Raw genomic sequence first — 21,713 nt, forward strand, 5'->3', positions numbered from 1 at the left:
TAGTTTATCACTGAAGCCATGCTGTGGAAGATGGGGAGACTGAGAGGGAGAGATATACAGACAGAGACAGAGGGAGGGAGAGAACTAGAGACACTGAGGGAGACAAAGCCAGAAGGGGGAGGAGGAGGAGAGGGAAGGTGGGAGAAAGAGAGACACAGAGGGAGAGGAGGAGGAGGAGGAGAAGGGAGAGGGAGGAGGAGGGAGTGAGAGACACACAGAGAGGAGGAGGGAGAGAACGAGAGAGCCAGGGTGGTTTGTGTAGCAGGAGGAGAGGGAGAAACATCAGAATTGGCTTCGAGAAAGTCCAGGGAGAAGCCCCGCAACTTCATTACTGAAGAAGGAAGTGAGGCTGTGTCTAGAAGGGTGAGAGACAATACTTTCATGGTCTTTTATCAATCTCCCATTTCAAGGCAGAAGGGGGGGAGTGGGAAGACCATATCCAGCACACTCCAAAAGTCAAATCCTGTCCAGTAGTTTCCCAGCCTTACTCTTAGAAGTTAGTGAGGGCCAGCTGAGTGCCTGGTATGCGCACAGGTGTACAAAGTAGTGGCATGAGGACCGGGTCACCTGAGGAGTTAGTCCACCAGGCTTAGGCAGGGAGGCGAATTCAGTCGCAGTGGCGAAGGAGCAACGCTGTGCACGCGTGCACGCATGGAGTGCAGAAGACCAGGCAAGGAGAAGGAGGAGGAAAGAGGCAAGGATGGGGCCTCGGGAGGGCAGCGGGGTGGAGGGGAGCCGAGAGGAAGCAGGGCAGGAGGTGGGAATCGAGGACGAGGTGGGGGTAGGCTGTGGAGGGAAGGCGGCAAGGCGGGGCAGTGGTGGCTTGAGAGGGTGTGTGTATGTGCAGGGCGGGGGTGGCGGCGGCGAAGTGGACTGGAGGAGGGCCTAAGGTGGAGGGAGTTGACGACGAGGGGGAGGAGAGAGGGAGGGGAAACTGGAGGAAGCCAGCGGCGGCTGCTGGGGGAGGAAGGCAAGGAGGAGGAGCCGTGAGCCGCGGCGGTGGCGGCGGCTGCTGCGGCCGCCTGGGGAGCCCAGCCAAGTGCCGCCTGGGGCTTCAGGGAGTGCGAGGAGACGGAGCAATCCGTAGAGCCCGGGCGGCGGGGCCGAGCAGAGGGTGAGTGGAGCCCCGAGGGGACGCGGCGGCCGGTCCCCGGGGGCCGGACGAAGAGGAGCGGGAAGATGTGGCGGCGGGGCGGAGGGTGGCGGCCCCTAGGCTGGCCCCGCTTCCCCGCCCTCCCTCTCAGCTTCCTCCGGCCGCCCGCCTGCGCCTAGGGGGCTGGTCCCGGGAGGGCCGCGGGCTGAGGGTGGTGCCGGCCCGGAGGGCGGGCGTGAAGGGTTAGGGGGGTGGAGCTGGGGGCTCGAGGGTGTACCCGGGGGCGGGAGGCTGGACCGGGACCGCTCTAAATTGGCTGGAGAGGGGGCCCCGTCGGCGGCGAAGTTGCTAGCTGGGGGCAGAGACGGCCACGCGGTTGCAGGAGTAAGACATCCCCCTCTCGTGGAGTGCGTGAGACGAGGAGTCCGGCGTCCCTGCCTTCCCAGTCGCCCTCCCCGCCTGCCCGGCCCTGCTAGCTCCTCTCCTAGCCTCCGGTGTCCCTTCTCTCTCACCACCCCCTCTGCCACCCGCTTGGCTCCCTCGGCATTGCCGGGTCCCCTAGGTCCCCGCCCTGACCCTCTTGGCCTCCAACTTCCCTCGACCCCTGCTTGCTTGGCCACCACTCCCGTTCCCCTTTTCTTCCCTAGCTAGTTACCCTTCCCTGCTTCGTTAATTCCCGTGCAATTGCCTCTTTGAGACCTTTTTTTCCTCTCCTTCCTTTTAGATTGGCCAACGGCTCCTTTCAACCCTGCCTCGTTGGTGGCCACTGGAGAAGCGCGGGGGGCTCCCCAGACAGCCGTGGGGACAAGTTAGAGCCAGCACTTTACCCCGGGCCTCGCGTGTAGCTTTCCTTGCCCTGTTCTAGGTGGCCCAGTGTTCAGAGGGGGGGTGCGGGTGTGCCCTCCTTACATGTTCCACCGCCCGGGCAACCCTTCGGTCTCGTGTTCCATCTCGCTCTTGCTTCCTGTACCGTAGTCAAGTGGAACCACTTTGCATCATGTCCCGGTATAGCTACCAAAGTCTCCTGGACTGGCTCTATGGGGGTGTCGACCCCAGTTTTGCAGGCAATGGGGGCCCCGACTGTGCTGCCTTCCTGTCTTGGCAGCAGCGGCTGCTGGAAAGTGTGGTGGTCCTGACCCTGGCCCTGTTGGAGATCCTGGTGGCCCTGCGGCACATCCTGAGGCAGACGGAGGACGGTAGGGGTGGCCGTGGCAGCCAGCCACAGCAGGTGACCCAGCGGCCAGAGGAAGGCAAGGAGAGCCTGAGCAAGAATCTGCTCTTAGTAGCCCTGTGCCTGATCTTCGGGGTGGAGGTGGGCTTTAAGTTCGCCACCAAGACCGTCATCTACCTGCTCAACCCTTGTCACCTGGTCACCATGATGCATGTGAGTCTGTCGACTTTTTCCTGGGCAGCCTAAGTGATACGAGTAATTTGTGTGCTCAGGACACTAGTGTAGAGCACTTTGTCCCCGTGGGAAGTGGGACCCTTAAAATCATTTTCCAACCAACGGCTGCCTTTGTGCTAACTTCAGCGTTGCACAATGGGTCAGCCTACATTGGAGGTGAAGAGCCAAAGAAAGCCCCTCCTCCCCTCCCAGCCCTGCTGGGGCCTGGCCTTTTCCCCAGCAGGAAGTCCAGCCCCAGCTAGGTGCCCCTTCAGAATCACATCTGTGGCGCCTGCAGCCCTCTTGCAAAAGCAGTAGTTTCCCCGGGGCCTGGTTACATGCTTTCCTGCTTTCCTGGAGGTGTTCACACAAGCTTCCTTGTCTCCTCTGTGGTACATTGGGGAAATATTTTCAGGGGTATCTCTTAATGACTCTTTCATTTGGGAGCTTATGCTCTTAGGGCAGGGTCTGTCTGCTTTGGGGTTGTGAGAAGCTTGAGCAACCCAAAACTACTAAGAGCTCTCTGAACTCGGCCGGCCCCATGCTGACTTGTGAACTTTAGGTTGGGGATCTGGATAGGAGGTGAGACATTTTTTCAAACCCGATTCTCTGATTCTCTGTCCTATGGTCATGCTCCAAGGGTTCTCAGAGAGCTGATTTCTTTTGCTTTCCTGACCTCTATCCAAACAAACGGGATTGAAAGGGGAAATTGCCAGCTATGTACACATAATCTGTATGAGGACCAAAGAGTGAGACTTTCTTTACTCAGCCTGCTCAGGGATGTTCTGCAGCTATAAATTCATGTAGAACCAGGAGAAAAGGGAGAAAGGGAAAGCAATTAGGTCTTTTTAGATTCCAGGCTGTGGAAAGCTTGGTGTGTCTTTTTGGGGGTGGTTTTGAAGCCCGTCATTAACATCTTTATTGCTTTTATATTTGTTGAAGGATATTCTATGGAGAATTGTGACAACCCTGAATGGGCAGGAGGTTGAGATTATTATCCTTACTTTACAGCCCCTGTGGAGTTCAAGGATAGAGGTCACTTGCCTCAAGGCAAAAGATGGATTAGCATCTGGAAAGCAAAGCAAACTCTCCTTTGGAGTTGCAAGCCTTCAGTCCTAAACTTGGGGGTGCCAGAGGGTGTGAGGCCATCCTGTAGGACTTTGCTGTATACTTGTGGCTCATATCAATTAGTTGCTAGCTCTTTTCCTAGAAATCCATTTGCTTACACATTCTTGGCCTCAGTTTCTATAAAATGTGGAGAATGATCTTGGCTCCTTGGCATCTTGCGGATGGCAAGAAGGTGTAGATAGCTTTGGGACAAAGGGGATGTTATTGATTGGGTCACTAAAAGCATGGAGAAGTGATGGCTTGGGCAGCAGGTTTTTTTTTGTTTGTTTTTGAGAGGGCTTCTTGGGGAGGCACGCCATTCACAGTAAGTCCCGGGTTGTTCTAGCTAGAAATTCTGTGCAAATTTGACCAGTCCTCTTTCCTGTTTCTTTTGAAATGAATGGCCTTTTTGTTAATGAGAGGAAACAATGCCTCTGAGCTGCTGTCCTGTGTGCCTCTACAGACAGGAGTGCTTTTTTGTAGGAAGGCAGGTGGCGAGGGTTAGAGGGTGCCTCTACAAAGGGGTCTTGAGGCCTCTGGCAACTACAGATCTAGAAGGTCAACAAAGGGCTAAATTCAGCCTCACTGAGGCTGCTACTGGTGTGCTGACGTCAAACCTGGCAGCAACCGTGATTTTTTTTTTTAAGGAAAGATTTTAGAGGCTTTTAGAAGACTTCTGGAGACTGACTTCTGGAATTAATTAGTTGTATGACTTTAGGGTAAAGTCCCCTTTCAGGGCCTCAGTTTCTCTACCTGTAAGATGAGACAGAGTTGTAGCTCTTGACAGTCTGTTCTGTGATTCTTTGTCCCATAACTGATGGGAATATTACAAAGAGCTCCTTTGAAAGGCTTTTGACCTCCCTGTGCAAAAAAGGAAACTTGGTCCACCCTTTTGCTCCATATGGCTCCCAGTAAAGTAAAATTATTGAGGTGACCTTTGGGGTCACATGCTCTTGATGATGGATGGATAGATGTTTGGGGGACTGCAGGCTGATTTCTTGTCCTGTGTGGATTTTTTTTCTTAGTTTATGCCCTGAAGCTATAGGGCAGCCACAGAGATGGGAATCATGCAAATACATTCTTGCAGTGTCCTGTGGCTTGTACTCCTTTGTCCTCTGTCCCCAATCACTGCTTCGTAACCTACCTACTAAGGTCCTGGGCTTTGCATCCAACTTTCTAGTGCCTTCTGTGTGGCTCTTCCTTAGAAGCAGGATGGTATGAATTTTTGAAAGTTGATGAAAGTTGGTTAAAAAAATATTAACAACAGATGGTAGCAACCAGTGTTATGACTTGACTACACAAATGACTAATGATCGCTTGGAGGTCTACTAATACCTTGCATTTACTATTCATAGGCACTTTCGTATGCATTATCTTATTCAGGGTTGGGATAGATCAGCTTGGAGAAAAAGATGTTAAAATGTTTTCTGTGATTGCGTCTGTTGCAAAGGGGAGAGATTATGAAACGGGAAATGCTTTTGCAAATGAATTAGATGAATTAGGCTATAACGTCGTAACAGACCATGGACATTAGAAGTACTGACAAGGCCAGGGAGATGTCAGCTGAAGTGAAGGGGTTTCAAGGTGGACATGCTTATGTTTAATAGTGTCTCTGAATTCCATGACTCCGGTTCGGCTTTCTAGAAAGTTCTTTTCAAGTAGAGTCACTTTAAGTGTGTAACAAGGGCCATGTTACTTTAGGCCAGGAAGTAGAGGGGTTGGAGGGAAATTGGTTCCTTTCCTCGGCTCTCAGTTTTCAGCCTGCAAAATATTCATTTGCAACGCCTTGTTACACAGCCCCTCGTCGCAGCCATGCTGCCTTTGGGTGGCTGCCAACTGTAGTAACATAAGGAAGGGCATAACTTGTGTCTGAATTCTGTCCCTGATTAGCATTCCGGCTGTTGAGCTTCTTTTTGGTCTCATGTGATTTCTCTGAGGTTTGAGGATTGTAGACTGATAGTGGCTTGTAGGATTACATTAGTACCAGCCCACAGCTCAGTTCCAGCTGAAGATACAAGTGCCCAGGTTAGCACAGCATTATTAAACCCTGTGCTAAATATCAGGTCTGCCTGCCAACTACACCAATAAGGATTTCTTCAAGCATGGCCACTCAATCCCCTTTTGACCATGAATTTTGGCAAGTATGCATTACCGGGAATGAACTTACTTAGCCATCGGGCTGTTTACCAAAAATCTCCCAGCAACTTAGTGGCGCAGGTGGTTTTAAATCTCAGCTGCCACAGTGGGAATCTTGGATTAGTTCAGAAAGATTCTTGTAGCTGTTTAAGTCTGAAAAAAACTACAGTTTCTCAGCAAAAGAGTTAAAATGCCAGACAGGCTAGATGTGTTGCTGAGTGCCTGCAATCTCAGCACCAGAAGGTTTAGGTGGGAGGATGGCAAGTTCAATGCCAGTATGGCCTACATAATGATACTGTCAAATTGAAACCAAACAATGCAGTGTGGCTGATCGTGTCTGTAAAGAATAGGGATCTATGACTAACTTTAACCTCATTGGTTCTTTGTTTTCCTTCCCTCTTTCTTTAGTTTTTTTCAATATATCTTAGCTTGCTTTATTTTTCTTGAATCCGATTATGTTGTGTTTGTCTTAAGAACTTAATGAAAAGATCTCCTTTTCCATGCTTTGTTTAATTGCTAAATTTCTGTGGGTTCTGCGTGTGTCTGTGTTAACATCTGATTAGCCATTGAATTTGCAGTTTAATCTTCAATGTATGTACACATGAACCAGACCAGGCGTTTAACAAATTATAATTCATGATAATTGACCTGTAGCTTCCAGTCAGTATTTTATTTTTTAAAACTTTGTCAGCAATACTGAGCCCCCTCTTGTTTTGTAAATTTATTGTGTGTGTGTGTGTGTGTGTGTGTGTGTGTGTGTGTGTGTGTGTTTCTGTCTGCCTACACACATACCACAGTGCATATACAGAGGTCAGAGGACATCTTCCAGATGTTGGTTATCCTATATATCTCTGTGTCCTGGGAATTGAGCTCAGAATGTCAAGCTTGCATGGCAAGTGCTTTTATTCTGAGTCATCTCTGCAGCCTAGGTCTCTCTTTTTAGAATTGTGTTTGTTATTACCTGTTTTGTCTTACAAAATATATTAGAGGTTTGATTTCCACCAGATAGGGCTTGGGTTTGCTAAAGTTTAATCCCCCCTTTTCTGTCTTTCTCTCTTTTTCTTCTTTCTCACTCTTCTTTTCCCCCTCCCTCCCTGCCGTCCTCCCTCCCTTTCCTTCCTTCCACATGAGAACTCACCATGTAGCTCTCGTTGACCTGGAACTCACTTTGCGATGAAGCTAGCCTCAGACTCACAGACATCTGTCTGCTTCTGCCTTCCTAGTGATGGCAATAAAAATCTGGGACCCTTCATACTAAAAGTGATACATATATATGAGAAGATTCTGAACCCTTTTGGAAGAGTACTTGTTTTACATGCATGGAACCCTAGTTTTGAGCCCAGTACTTGATAAACCAGGCATGGTGGAATACGCCTTTAATCACAGTACTAGGGAGGTGAGACAGGAGGAATCAGAAGTTCAAGGTTATCTTCAGCTGAAAGCAAGATTAAGGCCATTCTGGGATATATAAGACCTGTCTCAAAAACATAAACAAAACAAAACTGAGCTTTTGGTGGTACCCTCTTTGACTTACTGAACACTCACTGGTATATTTTATTTTCCATATGATGGATTTGTTTTAGAGAAAACCAGACAAAGAGTTGAGAATGAGGCTTTCTCTTTCCATCTTGACTTCAGATGAGACACACCTCGCCAATCCCCATCTGTTGTCTGGAGTACTTATTACTGTCCCTACCTGGCATTGATATTTGTGGGTAATGGGTACAGTGAGGGATCCAATCATGTGCTAACAGCTTATCAGATGGGCTGTGTCCTGTGTCATCAGACCAGGAGGGCACCAGGGAATTAATGTTTATATGGGTCTCAGCATTGAGGCATGACATTATTTTATTCTTCTCTCCAGATAAAATCGCCAAGAATTTCCCCATCTTTCATTGTCGCAGTCTTTAGGAGACTACATTCGTTATAAATAGAGGTGCTGTGGATTGGTGGACTAAGCATCTACATCTAACACTGGGGTTGAATATTATCATGCGTATGGCTTTCTGTGGGAACCTGAGCAAATTATTCAACTTTTTCCTTTGCAGATCTCTACCATGAAAATGAATACAAGGAAAGCAAAGCTTTTAATCTGCTAAATATGTAGTCACTTAACCCAGAGAAGCCGGGCAAAGCTGATCAAAGTGGCAGATGACCAATGTGGTTGTACGGTAGTCTCAATCCCTTTTCGCTTTACCTGATGGCTACTGAGAGCCGTTTTTCTAATAATTCCTGTTGCTTTTCTCTGGATCCTTGCCCATACCTCCATGCCCTTGTAATGCACAGCATGCAAAACTAGGCACTGTAACTCTTAGTAGAAGTCTAGCCCATACCAAGCAGGGAGGAGAGCTTTTCCCTCTCAGCCTTTTCATGTCAAGCACCTGTGAATATAACCCAACATCACCACGCTTGCTCTTAAATAACAGAAGCTTCTGGCTCCTGCTCAGTGCCTGGTTGCATGCGTACTGGATTTTGTGCCCTCACCACACATACACCACCTTCTCAGTCTTCCTGGGGCTTGTTTTCCATTCGTTTGTTCACTCTGCAAGGTGTCCTCTGAGGAATCTCCTCTTTGAAACCTTTCTAGATGATTCTGACCTGCCTCCAGTTATTCTTGTCATTCTATTAAAATAATTTGTCCTCCTTTCCCAACCCTTCTCAGCGCTTCTTAGAATATTGGGCAAAGGCTTGGGGTGTAGCTCAGAGGCATGCTTGGGGTTGGGGTATAACTTAGAATGTATCCTTATCTTGCATGAGTCTCTGGGTTCAGTCCCTAGCACCTCAGACACATTTTGTTTGTTTGATGAAGGCTCTTGTTTTTGTACGCTTATTCAGTTTCCACTGTTAGCAGGAAGGTTTTTTTTTTTTGGAGGAGGATCCAGACAGGGTTTCTCTGTGGCTTTGGAGGCTGCCTCTTGAGTGCTGGGATTACCTGAGTGCTGGGGTTAAAGGCATGCGCCACCACTACCCGGCTTGCAGGAACAGTTTTTATAGACATGTAATAGTTTAACTCTGTGCGTGCAAGCCTGAGTACAGTGATGTGCATGCATGTTAGTTGTTGCGGGCTTGGATACTGGTGAGTAAGTGACTGATAAACCTGATGTTTTGTTTCCACCATCCCCATGGTGACCTGTGTTCCTTGAGGTCTTATGGACATGGTTCATATGTCTGTTGTGCCCAAGAAGTGAATCTTCTGATCTGTTCATTTGTTTGTTTGAGACAGAGTTTCTTTGTGTAGCCATGGCTGACTTAGAACTGGCTCTGGTTTTGCAAGACAGTGTTTCTCTGTAGCTTTGGAGCCTATCCTAGAATTCACTTTGTAGACTAGGCTAGCCTCAAACTCAAAGAGACCCACCTGCCTCTGCCTCCCAAGAACAGGAATTAAAGGTGTGTGCCACTGCTGCCTGGCTCTGAACTGTTTTAGAAATAGTCAGAGGATAGAAGCAGACTGAGTTCTACAGCACACAGTTTTGTAGAATTTCTACCCAAAGAGCTGGTTACTAAAACCATGGCCTACTCTGGATCCAAAGTATGACTTTCATCCTGATCAGGATCTTTGTCTTTATCCCTTGGCAGATATCTGGGCATGACAACTTTAATTTCTTGCTTTAATAAAGAAATAATAATATTAGGCCAGTGACTCACTTTTCTGTTTCTCTCCTGTACTTTTCAGTAGCAGCTCATTGTCATTGTGTCTACTTGAAATGTCCTCAACAAGAGCCAAGTTTTTCAGCTTGTCCTTGTCTTTCATATCTTTTTAGTATTGTCATTTGTTTTGAAGTACTGTAGAATGGACCCCATGCTTTGTGTGTACGAGGTCACACCAATGATCTATAACCAAGTCCCATTTTTTGCTGTGTGCATATGCTTTGTTACATTGAGAATTCATTAGTCACAGAGTTCATCTGGCCAGGATGAACAGGCAAGAAGAGAGAGCTGTGGATATGGAGAGGAGTGATGAGCTGGTTATAAAGCAGATGTCCAACTCCCTCTATAGACATCTAAGCAGGTCCAGGGTAAGGCTAGGATTATGATTTTTTTGAGATAGGGTTTCTCTATGTAACCCTGACTGTTCTAGAAAACACAGAGATCTGCCTGCCTCTGCCTCCTTAGTGCCAGGATTAAAGATCCTACCACAAAGCATGGGGCTGGCTTCCGATTTTTTTTGAGACAGGGTTTCTCTGTATTGTTTTGGAGGCTGTCCTGGAACTCACTCTGTAGACCAGGCTGGCCTTGAACGCACAGAGATCCATCTGCCTCTGCCTCCCAAGTGCTGAGGTTAAAGGCATGTACCACTATACCCAGGTTTGCATTTTGCATTTTAAAGAAACTCTTTGGTGGTCTGGGGATGTAGCTCACTTGGTAGAGTTCTTGCCCAGCATGAACAGTACTGTGTAATCAAGTGTAGTGCTCAGGCTTGTAATCCCAGCACTCCAGAAGTAGACGGCCTCTCATCAAAACGAAACTCCCTCAATACTAAGCAAAATTCCCATACGGTTCTAATGTTGGTTAGTCTCTGGTCCCATTTTGGGAGACATCTTGTGGCCGAAATAGTGAGTGGGAAGATGACCCAAGTGCTCGTCCTGACTGATGTGAAACTGGGTGACCTGTGGGCAAGGCATTCCGGCTTCTGAAGGCTGTATATATAGGCTTGTAGTATAGGCTATGTAGGTAGTTTATGTAGTTGTGTAGGTAGTATGGCTTATATGAGAGGGTGAGGTCATCAAGGTTTTGTAAGGCAAGTTTTAGGGGAGTTATCATTAGAATATTCAAGCAGGCCTTTGTTACCATCTTCATTCCTTTCCTCAAAGTCAGTAAGTTCTTCCAACTGACAGGAGGCCATTTTGACACCTGGTTGTTGCATGCTGACTCTGCATGTGAGACTCTTGTTTTAAATGGTTTCAAGAATTCATTCCTTCTTAAACTTTTCTTTTGAGATTTTAATTTTATGTGTATGGATGTTCTGCCTGCATGTATGTCTCTGCTGCATGTATGTCTGGGCATCACGTGTGCTTCTGGTGTGCATCTGGACTGCGGTTACAGATGGTTGGGAGATACCATGTGGGTGCTGGGAACTGAACTGTATCCTTTGGAAGGGCAGTTCGTGAGCCATATCTCTTACCCCAAATTTGTTCATTCTTGTATTCATTTAATAAATATTTATGAATGCCTGTTGTATGCCAAACATTGGAGCCAGGCACTGGAGAGTCAAGAATAAATAACAATCAGGGTTAGATTGTATGTTGCTCATAGTTTCGATGAGAAAGACAAGACAATGGATCAGCTAATTTATAATGTTATGTGTAGAGTCATACATTGAAGGGGAAGACATTCTCTATAATGCATTTAAGGAAGATTGTTTTTCCTTGAGGTGACATTTGATTAGAGTTGGCTCATGTAGGAGGCATAGCCTCATGAGTGCAGGGGTCCCTGTCAGTTTTGTTCTCTGTTGAAGTGCCTAGAATGAGGCACAACAAAAAAGGGAAAAGGAGAATTCTAGACATAGGACACATGTATGGGTCAGTCATGGGAGCACAGACCTTTAATCCCAGCATTGAGGAGCCATAGGCAGGCTGATCTCTGTAAGTTCAGGCTATCCTGGTCTACATAATAAGTTCCAGGCTAGCCAGAGCTACACACACACACACACACACACACACACACACACACACACACACACACACACACACACAGAGAGAGAGAGAGAGAGAGAGAGAGAGAGACAGAGAGACAGAGAGACAGAGAGACAGAGAGATAGGTCCTGTCTTTAAAAAAGAAAGGAAGAAATAATGAATGCGTGAAGGGCTGAGGGTGTTACCTTTCAAAGTCCTGAATTTGATCCCGACCCTTGCTAAAACAAAAGCAAAAAATCCTAGACACAGGGCTGATTCCTCCTTCATAGCACAGTGTCCCAACTGTAACCTTGCATTTTATCAGTATCACATTTCCTGTTTCTTCCTCACCAAGGCGAGTGAAGCTTAAGAATGCTTTGTCATTTCTGGGCCATTGATAAAAGTCACAGATGCTCATGAAGTTTCAGTAGGGGCTATGCAATATGGAGAATCGTGTTCTCTGCCCTGTGCCAAGGAGGACCCATGCCGTCAAGGACAGATGCCCAGAACACTGAGGTAAGTTAGCAGAGATTAGTGGAGATAGCATGCACCCTGTGCAACCTAGAAGTGACTGTTTAGTTGTTCATGAGATGATTGCCAATGAGCTAGCTTCACAGCAGAATTCAACACGTGCTCTTCCCTTCTCCCTCTCTCCCTCTCTATTCCCTTTCCTCCCTCCGCCTCCCTCCTTCCCCTTTTCACGACTTGTTGCTGCCTTCCTACCTTTCATTTTCATATTCTTTCTTTTCCATTTCTCTGTGTTTCTACCTGACAACTCCATTCAAGTTGGCCTTCTTCCAGAGTATTTCACGCTGTAACGTGTGTAAAACGCCTGTTTCAGGACTGGCAAGATGGCTCAGCAGGTAAAGGTACTGGCTGCTAAGCCTGTTGGCCTGGATTCAATCTCTGGGACTCATATAATGGAAGAAGAGAACCTGCCCCTGTAAGTGGTCTCCTGATCACTCAAAGTAAATAAATGTGATCAAAGTCTCCATTGCATTTGAGAATGTGACATGCCTGGGAGAACCAGGAAGAATGCGCCTCCATTTTAAAAGGTTCACACTGACGTGGGAACGGCATGTGGACAGACTGCATCGGATATCTGGGAAGGAATGAGTTAAAAAACTGTTTTTTCAGTTTGAATACATTATCCTTTGACATTTTTTGTAACTTTGAATTTTGGGGTATTTTAGTGTGTGTGTGTGTGTGTGTGTGTGTGTGTGTGTGTGTATGTAGGTGTGTGCATGCCGTGTGCATTTGCAGAGATCAGAAGGCAACTTCGGAAATTGGTTCTCTCCTCCTTCCATGTGGGTTCTGGAGATGGAACTTAGGTCGTTGGGTTTGGCACCACTGATAAATGCCTCTACCTGCTGAACTGTCTCCGTATCCCATGATTATTTCATTTTAAAAAGTGAAAGTTCCAGACTGGGTGTAGTGGCATCCATCTTTAGTTCTAGCATTGGGGAGGCAGAAGCAAGCAGATAATGTGATCTGGGGGTCAGCCTGCTCCACATAATGAGTTCTAGGCTAGCCAGTTCTATGTAGTGTGACAGTGTGTCAAAAAAAAAAGGCAAATTAATTTTTAAAACTGAAGAAAGCTGTTGAATTATTGATTTTAGAAATTCTCCTTTTGTGTTGGACTGGAAGTTGAGTTTCTTTGTCTTTAGACAAAGAACTGAGACCAGATTAAAAGTCCCATGAGTATAAAGAACGCAAACAGCCTTTTATGCATAGTTCTTTAAAAGGGGTGGAACCAGAAAACCCTTTGACTTCTTGTGTTTATTTAAGACATTCTGCTGGAAGATTTGAGGCTCTGGGCTTTGCATTTTTCATGTTTTCTAATGTTAGTGTAAACACAAAGTGAATATAATTATTATTCCTCTTGTGAGGCATTCCTGTAATTTTCTATTATTTTTTGTGTGAATTTGCTTAAAAGAAAAACCCTTTTGTAATGACTATTTAGTTTAAAAATCAGTAAATTTCAACAGGAGTTGTGGCACACACCTTTAATCCCAGCACTCAGGAGGCAGAGGCAGATGCATCTCTGAGTTGGAGGCCAGCCTGATCTACACAGTAAGTTTTAGTATAGCTAGACCTACATAAGAGACCCTGTTTAAAAAAAAAAAAACCAATGTACCCTGCCCCCCCAAACAAATCAAATCAATAAACCTTGTTTGCAAAGAAAAATAATGACAAAATTCCTAGTTACCTTCCCCTGGTCTAGTGCTTGTAAGCAGTTGGCTTTTCCCATATCCCCTGCCTTGGTTTGTGCTCTTTTTCTGTTCCCTATTCCAGACAGTATAGAAGCTCTCAACACCTTTCTACCCAGGGGAAGAAGTATTGTTCTGTATTGGTTTCTTCCGAAGGCTGTGGGCAGCAGGGGGTGTGGAGGCGGCACATTGGGCAGGAACAGTGCAAACTCTGGCCCGTGGCTAGTGCTCAGGTGTGGAAGAGAACGAGACCAACTGGAGCGGAGAGGAAGCACGAGCCTATTATCATTCCATCTCGAAGCCTTCCACCTGCCCATCTTGATCACACATCAGCAGTGCTGGCTGTCACCTTGGGGTCTATTTTGCCTGTGAGTGGAATGGCCTCTGCCAGTTCGCCAGCTGTGTTTGCAGAAAACGCTAGCTGACTATGCTCTGGCTGTTGCTAGCAAAGAGACATTTCATTCAGGTGCTGATTAAATAAGGCACAGAGCCAGATCGCACATTAAGGCCCTTAACTGTGGCTCTGGGAGCTCTGAGTAAACATTTATTAGATGTTCTGGGCACAGCATTAGCAGAGGAGCGTGGTGAGGTGTTATCTTCAGAAATCGGGTTGAAGGAAATGGGAGCTAGGAGACACTTCTACAAGGAGATGGATCCTCTTTTCCTAGAGTAACCAGACCCAAATTGCTGGCGTGTACACAGGACTACAGAGGTTTCCTCACCCGCATTAACTTGATGAGACTCAACACATCAGGCTTGGGACACGGCAGGGTTCCCGACTAAGTAGGCCGATAGAAATATCTCCTTATCCTAATGTAAGTTGGACCTAGTGGAGAGAGCTTTGAATTCTATTTCCCAGGTTTGGCTTTGAGTTTCATTACCATGTGACCTTAGGCATGCTGTTTAATTATTCTAGCATTTTCACTCATCTGTAAGATAGGAGTACTAACAGCACTTACCAAACAGGGTTGTTGTGAGAATTAAATGAAGTCATTTCAATCAAGAATTGAGCAGAAATCTTGGCTCACTGTGAGCAAGCAATGTTCGTTAGTTTTTACTGCCTGTCTTTGTACTACTGTGTGTTTCAAGGTACGAGTGATCTTGAGTTCAAATCCTTTTAACTATGCAACACTGGGTAGCTTAGCCTGTGTTTCCATATTTGTGAAATGAAATGATAACATACAAATATACCACTGGGTTATGTAAAGACTGAGAAACTATTAATAAATCACTTACTATATAGCACATGGTATGCACGTTGTACACAGTCAGTATCTCTTAGCTCTGATAGTGATGATGAGGGTGACAACAGTCACTACTACTACTGATATCTCCTACCATGGTGGCAGCTGAAATGAGAGGTGCCTTTGTGATTAGCATTATGACTTTTGCTGTTTCTGGTTTGGGTGCCCGATGGTAGGGATTTGATACTGGCTCTAGAAATTTTATTAACAAAAGCTTCCCTGGGCAGAAATACTGGTTTTCAGGAAGCTAGAACCTGGGTGGTAATGGTCGTGTGCACTATGAAGGTTAACTTAGGTTAATCAGTCCTTTGGAAGAATGGGAGGCAGAAGGTGGCTCTGGTGGTTTTCTGGGGAGGGGCCCTTGGCTTACTTGTTCCTGCTCTGTATCAGTGGGCTGACTCCATGGTGCAAGCTATCTTGAGTTTGGTAGTCTAGGAAACCAGTGAGTAGATGAGTGGAAGTATGAGAGCAGTGATTTTTCCGTGGGTGGGGTGGAGAGAGGGAGGTGAATGGGTTTCATTTGTACATTTTTCTTAATGTCTTTTGATTGAGGTAATTGTTCGTGGAGAGTGAACCACTCAGAGGGCTTGGGGTAAGGCAGGTTTAATTTTTTACTTTTTATTCTTATTTTTTTTTTGCCAAGCTTGGGGATAGAACCCCAGGCCTTGTGCACACTGGACAAGTGCTCTACCGCTGAGCTACATACATACCCAGGCCCAGGAAAGCAGGCTTTAAAGCAGACTGATATCTTGGTTAAGGGAAGCACAGTGTGGTGGAAAGTTGGGGATCAGACTCCCTTTACTTCTGTGTCAGCAAATAGAACAAGACAAAGCAGCAGCATCACAAAGCCTTCCATAGCCCTAGTATTTGGGCAACTTCTTTTCAAGATCTACTGCTGCTTTAAAATAAGATTGTAGATTGTTCTCTGGAGTCTAAGCCACCAGTCACTTGAGGAAGACTCAATTTAAATGCGGTTTCCAGGCCTTACCCCTTTGTCATGTGACTTTACAGCCATGGGATAGGGAGGTGTGTGTGTGTGTGTGTGTGTGTGTGTGTGTGTGTGTGTCTCCATATCCTTGGGCATATATTCACAAGCATTGGTGGGTGAATAGTTGAGGACCGAGGAGGCTAAGATGTTTTCCTGCAATAGTCCTGGTCCCCTGGGAGAGCTGTTGGGAGCACAGCAATCCAAGGGAAGGGAAGACATTAGAAGTTAGCTTTTCCAAACTTACCATTCTTAAGACCTAGAAAGGACTGCAATAAAGGATCCTGTTCATCTTAGTACTTCCCCCTTCTCCGTTTGCATTCGTTTAGGGTTTCCTTTAATGAAGCTTCAGGTGCGTGCGTGCGTGCGTGCGTGCGTGCGTGCGTGCGTGCGTGCGTGCGTGCGTGTGTGTGTGTGTGTGTGTGTGTGTGTGTGTGTGTGCCTGCCTGTCACTGCACTCTTATTCTGTTCACTGCACTTTATTCTCTGTACCCTGCAGGAATGTTGCAGAGGCTCATGTGCACAGTGCCTCATTATCTTCAACATTTTCACACTGGGCCCCCTGGGCTGCCAGCTGCTGCTTGTCCCCCGGGCATTAATCAGCCCTAGCCTTGATGAGCTGTATGGGCACCCAGAGGAAAGTGACTCATTTTACCTGTGGGTCTCCACTCTGTGTAACTGCCTTATCCAGCTCTCATAACGACAGTCCTGTGAGCTACCAACCAAGGTCAAGTGTCCTTGCTTGCCTGTGGGCTTTTTTTTTTTTTTGGTTTGGTTTTGGCCGGTATGTGAAGAAAAGACTGACCTCTAGCCCTGTGGCTATCCTCCCTGGAAAGGCCTCTTGCCGGGAGTGTTGTTTTGGATCAAGGTTAGGGATGACCTATTATTGGCCAAGGCTGAGTTGCATTTGCAAAGAATGTGAAGGCCACTGTGTCCCTGGGCCTCCTGGCCTGCCCATTCTTGTTTGGCCATGTTTCGTTTCACAGCTAGAGCTGTGTTTGCTCAGATGGGCGCGTGTGGAAACCGGGCTCCGATCAGTTTCCCAAATTTCTTACTCCCTGCTTTGGGTCTGCCCTGAAAAACAATTTGCAAAGTACATTGTGGCCACACCTGTTATTATTTTTTTAATCCTCCTTTCCCACACTCACTTCACTGTAACCTGGGATTAAGTCCTCAGTCCTGCTCTGACTGGCCTTTTTGGGGGGAGTTCTTTAGTTTCATTGGTAATGGAACTTAAAAATTGACTCAGAAGGAAACATAAAGCACATTTTATTAGAGTTTTAGAGAAAAACAACAGGTCAGCCAAGTTGTACATCCTGGCAGCTGCCTGGAGGAAGATGGGTAAAAAGAAGGAAAGCCATGTTTTTTGAACTAGATGTAAGTTTGCAAGTAGCTTCATGGGCAGGGAGGGGGAACATACGAGAAAGAATGGAAATACTTGTTGTCAGGGCAAGCGTACGAAGGACTTATTTTTATTTACTTTTTGTTTTTTGAGACAACATCTCACTGTGTAGCATTGGCTGTCCTCGAACTCACAGAGATCAGCCTGCCTCTGGCTCCTGGGTGCTAAGATTAAAGGCGTGGGCGCCACCACTGCCTGGCATCCTCCCTCATTTTCTAGATGAGCAAACAGACTCTGAGGCAAAAGACTCTCCAAAGTTGTGGCAGCAGAGTAGGTCAGGCAGTGAGGTCAAAATCAGTGTATGAAGAACTCTATTGGCTGTGAGAAGGATTGAAAACCTCCCCCAAGAGCAACATGTTAACGGCATGTACAAAAATAGGGCCTGAGATAAACAAATGAGCTACCTATAACCACTCCAGTCTGTACATCAGGGAAGCCATTGATCTTTCTCCCAGCTCTGCTCGCTTCTTCTCTCGGAAGTGCATTTTCTCTTAATCAAGTCTTTTCATTCTGTTGGCACCCATCCATCTCTGTCCAATCTCTTGTTTTGGGACAAAGGCACCTAAGGACAGTGAGCTGATGTCCAGTGGATTTGCAAGTCTACCTAGGGCAAAGTGACACAGCTAAATGGAAGCAGTGCTAGATTGTCTCTGGATTATGACACCACGAATGGCCTCCTTACACTTCTAACTGTTGCATCCTAAAATGGAACTTGACTTTTGCTTTTGCTCACAGAATTCTTTTCTGTGGCATGTGGGATTACACTCTTACACGCTAGCACTTTACCCCTAAGTTACTTCCCCAGCCCCAGAAACCTTGTGAATTTTGAGCATTGTTATCCATAGCAGTTCTCAAAATGAGGATCCTTTGGCTTCAGTCTACCTGTGTACCTGTTTGGTATAGTGACTCCTTTGCCATTCTGGCCTTTTTTTTCTCCTTGTCTTCACTTCTCCACAGGAGAGCCTGGTCTTGCCGCCTGTCCTGGCCAGGTGGCACAGAGAGCTGTGTGTGCCTGTGTGTAGAGCCAGCGTGGCCTGACTCCAGATGCTGTTTGCTTACACTCATTGCACATGCAGCTGTGGCTTGAAAGAGGCCATTGCTTCCTCCATGAAAGAGACCCGGATTGGAAGTTAGCAGCTTTGTGGAGCATAAGCAACAGTGGTTAAGAAGAAAAAGGCTAAGATAATCTGCTAGCCCTGAGGACTTGAACAACGCATGATAATAGAACAGTACTGACTTAGTGCTAGGTAGAGCGGGGTCCCCCTTTTAGCTTTGTTACTAATTGGTTGACAACGCAGAGTTGTTGGGGATTGTCAAGTAGCCTGTCTGTGCTTTAGTCTTCTTATAGAATGAGACATATGGTGGCTAGTTAAATATACAGGCCCCCGAGCCAGACTAGCTGGCTTCGAATCCTAGCACTGCTGCTTTCTAGCTTGGCTAAGTTTGTTGACAATTCTGGGCCTGGTTTATTCCTTTTTTCTTTAGGTTTCTAAAGCTCACCCCTTTCTCCTGTGTGTTGCCAGGTGAATATACCTGAAGTATTTGGTCTGTTTTCTTAGCTATGGAATGGTAATAATACCGGTACCTCTTTCATGAGGTTCTGTTTTTCTTTTTCTTTTTTTCCAGACAGGGTTTCTTCGTGTAGTCCTAGCTGTCCTGGAACTCACTCTGTACACCAGGTTGGCCTTGAACACAGAGATCTCTGCCTGTGTGTGCCTCCTGACTGCTGGGATTAAAGGTGTGCACCACCACCACCCAGCAGAATTTTTAAATTTATTTTTATGTGTATAGGTGTTTTCCCTGCATGTGTGTCTGCGCACCTTATGTATGCCCAAGAAGACCAAAAGAGCACCTTGGGGCCTTTGGGACTAGAGTTATAGACAGCAATGAGCTGTCTGCCATGTGGGTGCTGGGAGTCTAACCCTGGTCCTCAGGAAGAATAGCCAGTAATTTTAACCCCTGAACCATCTTGTGAGGTTCTTAAGAATTAAGTACATGACTGCTGGTGACTTGCTATGGTCACGCATAGCAAATGTTTAGAGGTATGAGCCGGGGCTGTTGTCTGAAAGGGATGGATGATCTCTGTTCTTCTTTGTCCAAAGGGTAAGCATGGGAATCAAGTGAAAGAAGGTATGTGCACCATCTTATAAATAAAAGGCCAAGTGAGAGGAATCACCCTTTAAACAAACACACAACCTTAAACTTTTAGTTAGCACACAGAATAATTGTAATGAAGGGGGTGGCAAATGCAGCAATTATTTATTTAACCTGGCTCACTAGATGAACTGTGATGGCAAGAACTAAGGAACATTCTGGGAAGACTAGTGTAACAGTCCATGCTTTTTTTCCCAACTCTTCGAGCCATTTGATTTGAGATGTGACTTGAAAGGCCCCTTGAGGACTCTGGGAAGGCAGAAGCAGGCTCCGCAGTGTTGCCTGACAGTCCAGCATTTATATAGCCTTCGACTCCTCTTTTTCCTTCAGTTGTTTTCATTTTGTCTTCAATCCATCTCTTCCTTTTCTTTTTTATCCCTCTGTCGTAATTCATCCAATTCTCCATCATCTTCATCATCATCTATAGCCCATGTCTTATTACAGCAGTCTCCTGATGGATATTCCCTGCTTCGAGTAGCTTTCCTGTTCTATCTACTGCTCCTGCTACTGCCAGAATGATACATTCTTGAAAAACCATCAACCGATGGTTGTCTTTTGTGGGGATGACAGACAAAGAGGTGCATATACTTTATGGTGTTCTTGGCTGATGATGCTAATCCGCCATAGGCATGTTTCCCAGGGAGTATCTGTTCAGGTTCAAAATGTTTTTAGAGTGATTTTCTAGTCAGCCACTTATCAAATCAGTCAGAGATGGCACACAGACAGGGTTGATGAATATATAAGTCCTCTAGGGAATCAACGCCTGAGCGCCATACAGTAAAACTGAGGATCTGCTGGGATTTTTCTCCCAGCCCTTTCAATTTTTTTGTTCCATGCTTCCGCGTGATTTTTTTTGTCCTTCCATGCTTCTCTGAGTTTATACTTTTTTCATGCTGCACCTTCAACTGGATGCCCTCTTTTCTTCCTCTTGAAATGCTAGCCATCATTCAAGGCCTGATTCTGACAGTCTCCATGAAGCTATCTCCAGGCTTCCAAGCTGGGTTTAATGACTCGTCTATTTTAGCATGTTATTCTGCCTTATGTTATGTAATTGTTTATTCCTTGTTCCCTCCGGAGAATTTGTGTTCCTTAAATGTGAGGTCTGGTTATTTTAAATCAGTTTTTCTATGTTCTAAATTCTGGTGTACCCTAGCTAACCCACCTTCCCTCCCTCCCCCCTCCCTTCCCCCCTCCATTCCTCCCTCTCTCCCTCTAGACAGCCCTCAAACTGTATATAGCTAAGGCTGGCCTTGAACTTTTGATCTTCCTGCTTCCGTCTCTGATTGATGGGGTTATAGGCAGTCTGGAATTATAGGCATGTGCTACCATACTCAGTTTGTGTGATGCTGAGGGCTTTGTACATTCCACCAAGCACTGCCATTTGTTCTATATTCCTGGCTCCTTCCGGTTTCTTTTTAGATTTTTTTCTTAGTTAATTGAGTTTCGTTCAGTCCCTTTGTTTTTCAGATAAGGAGAAAAAGGTCAGGAGTACATTTCGGGGCTTGTTTAAATTTCAGATGTTTGAGACATTTAGACCTTTGAGGCCGGAATATTCCCTAGGCAAATGAGGTGTGGTTAGGACCAGAAATGGCAGTTAAGGAGGCATTTGCCTCAAGAATACAAAGGAAATGAAATGAAAGTAGGAGAACATTCTAGGGACAGAAATATTTAGGGACAGAAAGATGGTTGAGTAAAGCAGCAGCCATATTGGAAGTGGAAAGACACCCAGGGAAGTAGTGTGATACCCAAGAGTGGCAGGAGTTTCAGGAAAGGGACTGGTCCTCTGCCAAGCAATGCTGAGACAGGAGGCCCAGAAGGGCTCAAGAAAAGGCTTGTCCTCTGTTGCCAACCACTCCACCCACCTCTAAATATTTACCCTATAAATGTTAATGTGTGAAGGAAGACTTTTGTGTGTGTGGCCCTTTATGGCAGTTGGTAAACAGAGAGCCTTGGGAATGAGTCCATAAGTAGGCGAATGGTAAATCAGGTCAGTGAATATTGTGTGGCTTTAAAAGGAGGCTTCTGTGACCGCTTTGAAAGCTGTTCACTGTGCATTATTAAAATGAAAAGAAACAATAGCAGAATAATATGTATGATAGAAAAACCCTTTCTAAGTGTATTTTTTATGAGCACACCCTCAAAAGTCTGGAAGAACATAATATACTAAAGAGTGCTTATTCCTGAGTGGTTTGGGGGAGGGACACACTCTAAACTGTTTTTCACTACCATTCTATAGTGAATTTGTTATAAGCACAGATTTTTTAACAGTAATTAGGAAAAATATTTAGGCTTATGGGTATAGCTCAGTAGTAGAACACTTGCCTAGCATGTGTCGAGCCCTGGGCTCTGTCACTAACAAAACAAAATAACTAGAATAACAGGACAC

At 46.0% G+C, this 21,713-nt stretch overlaps 1 protein-coding gene across 7 annotated transcripts in view; it reads left to right on the forward strand.

Annotated features, from left to right (window-relative positions):
• Positions 1-341: 341 nt before the first annotated feature.
• Tmem164 (transmembrane protein 164) overlaps positions 342-21,713 on the forward strand; it is a 160,811-nt gene continuing 139,439 nt past the window's right edge. For 2 of the 7 annotated variants that reach the window (XM_013122326.3, XM_040744489.1), the window contains exons 1-2: positions 1,397-1,500; positions 1,818-2,477. In XM_013122326.3, coding sequence (XP_012977780.1) covers positions 2,091-2,477 — 387 coding nt within the window. In that variant the 5' untranslated portion in view covers positions 1,397-1,500; positions 1,818-2,090. Of the gene's footprint in view, positions 364-961; positions 1,115-1,377; positions 1,501-1,817; positions 2,478-11,506; positions 11,849-21,713 lie in introns of those variants that run through there. The other 5 variants (XM_013122325.3, XM_005082475.4, XM_040744490.1 and 2 more) reach the window with 5 other exon arrangements.

Source organism: Mesocricetus auratus, unplaced genomic scaffold (assembly GCF_017639785.1).
Source record: "Mesocricetus auratus isolate SY011 unplaced genomic scaffold, BCM_Maur_2.0 Super-Scaffold_100003, whole genome shotgun sequence".
Classification (NCBI taxonomy): domain Eukaryota; kingdom Metazoa; phylum Chordata; class Mammalia; order Rodentia; family Cricetidae; genus Mesocricetus; species Mesocricetus auratus.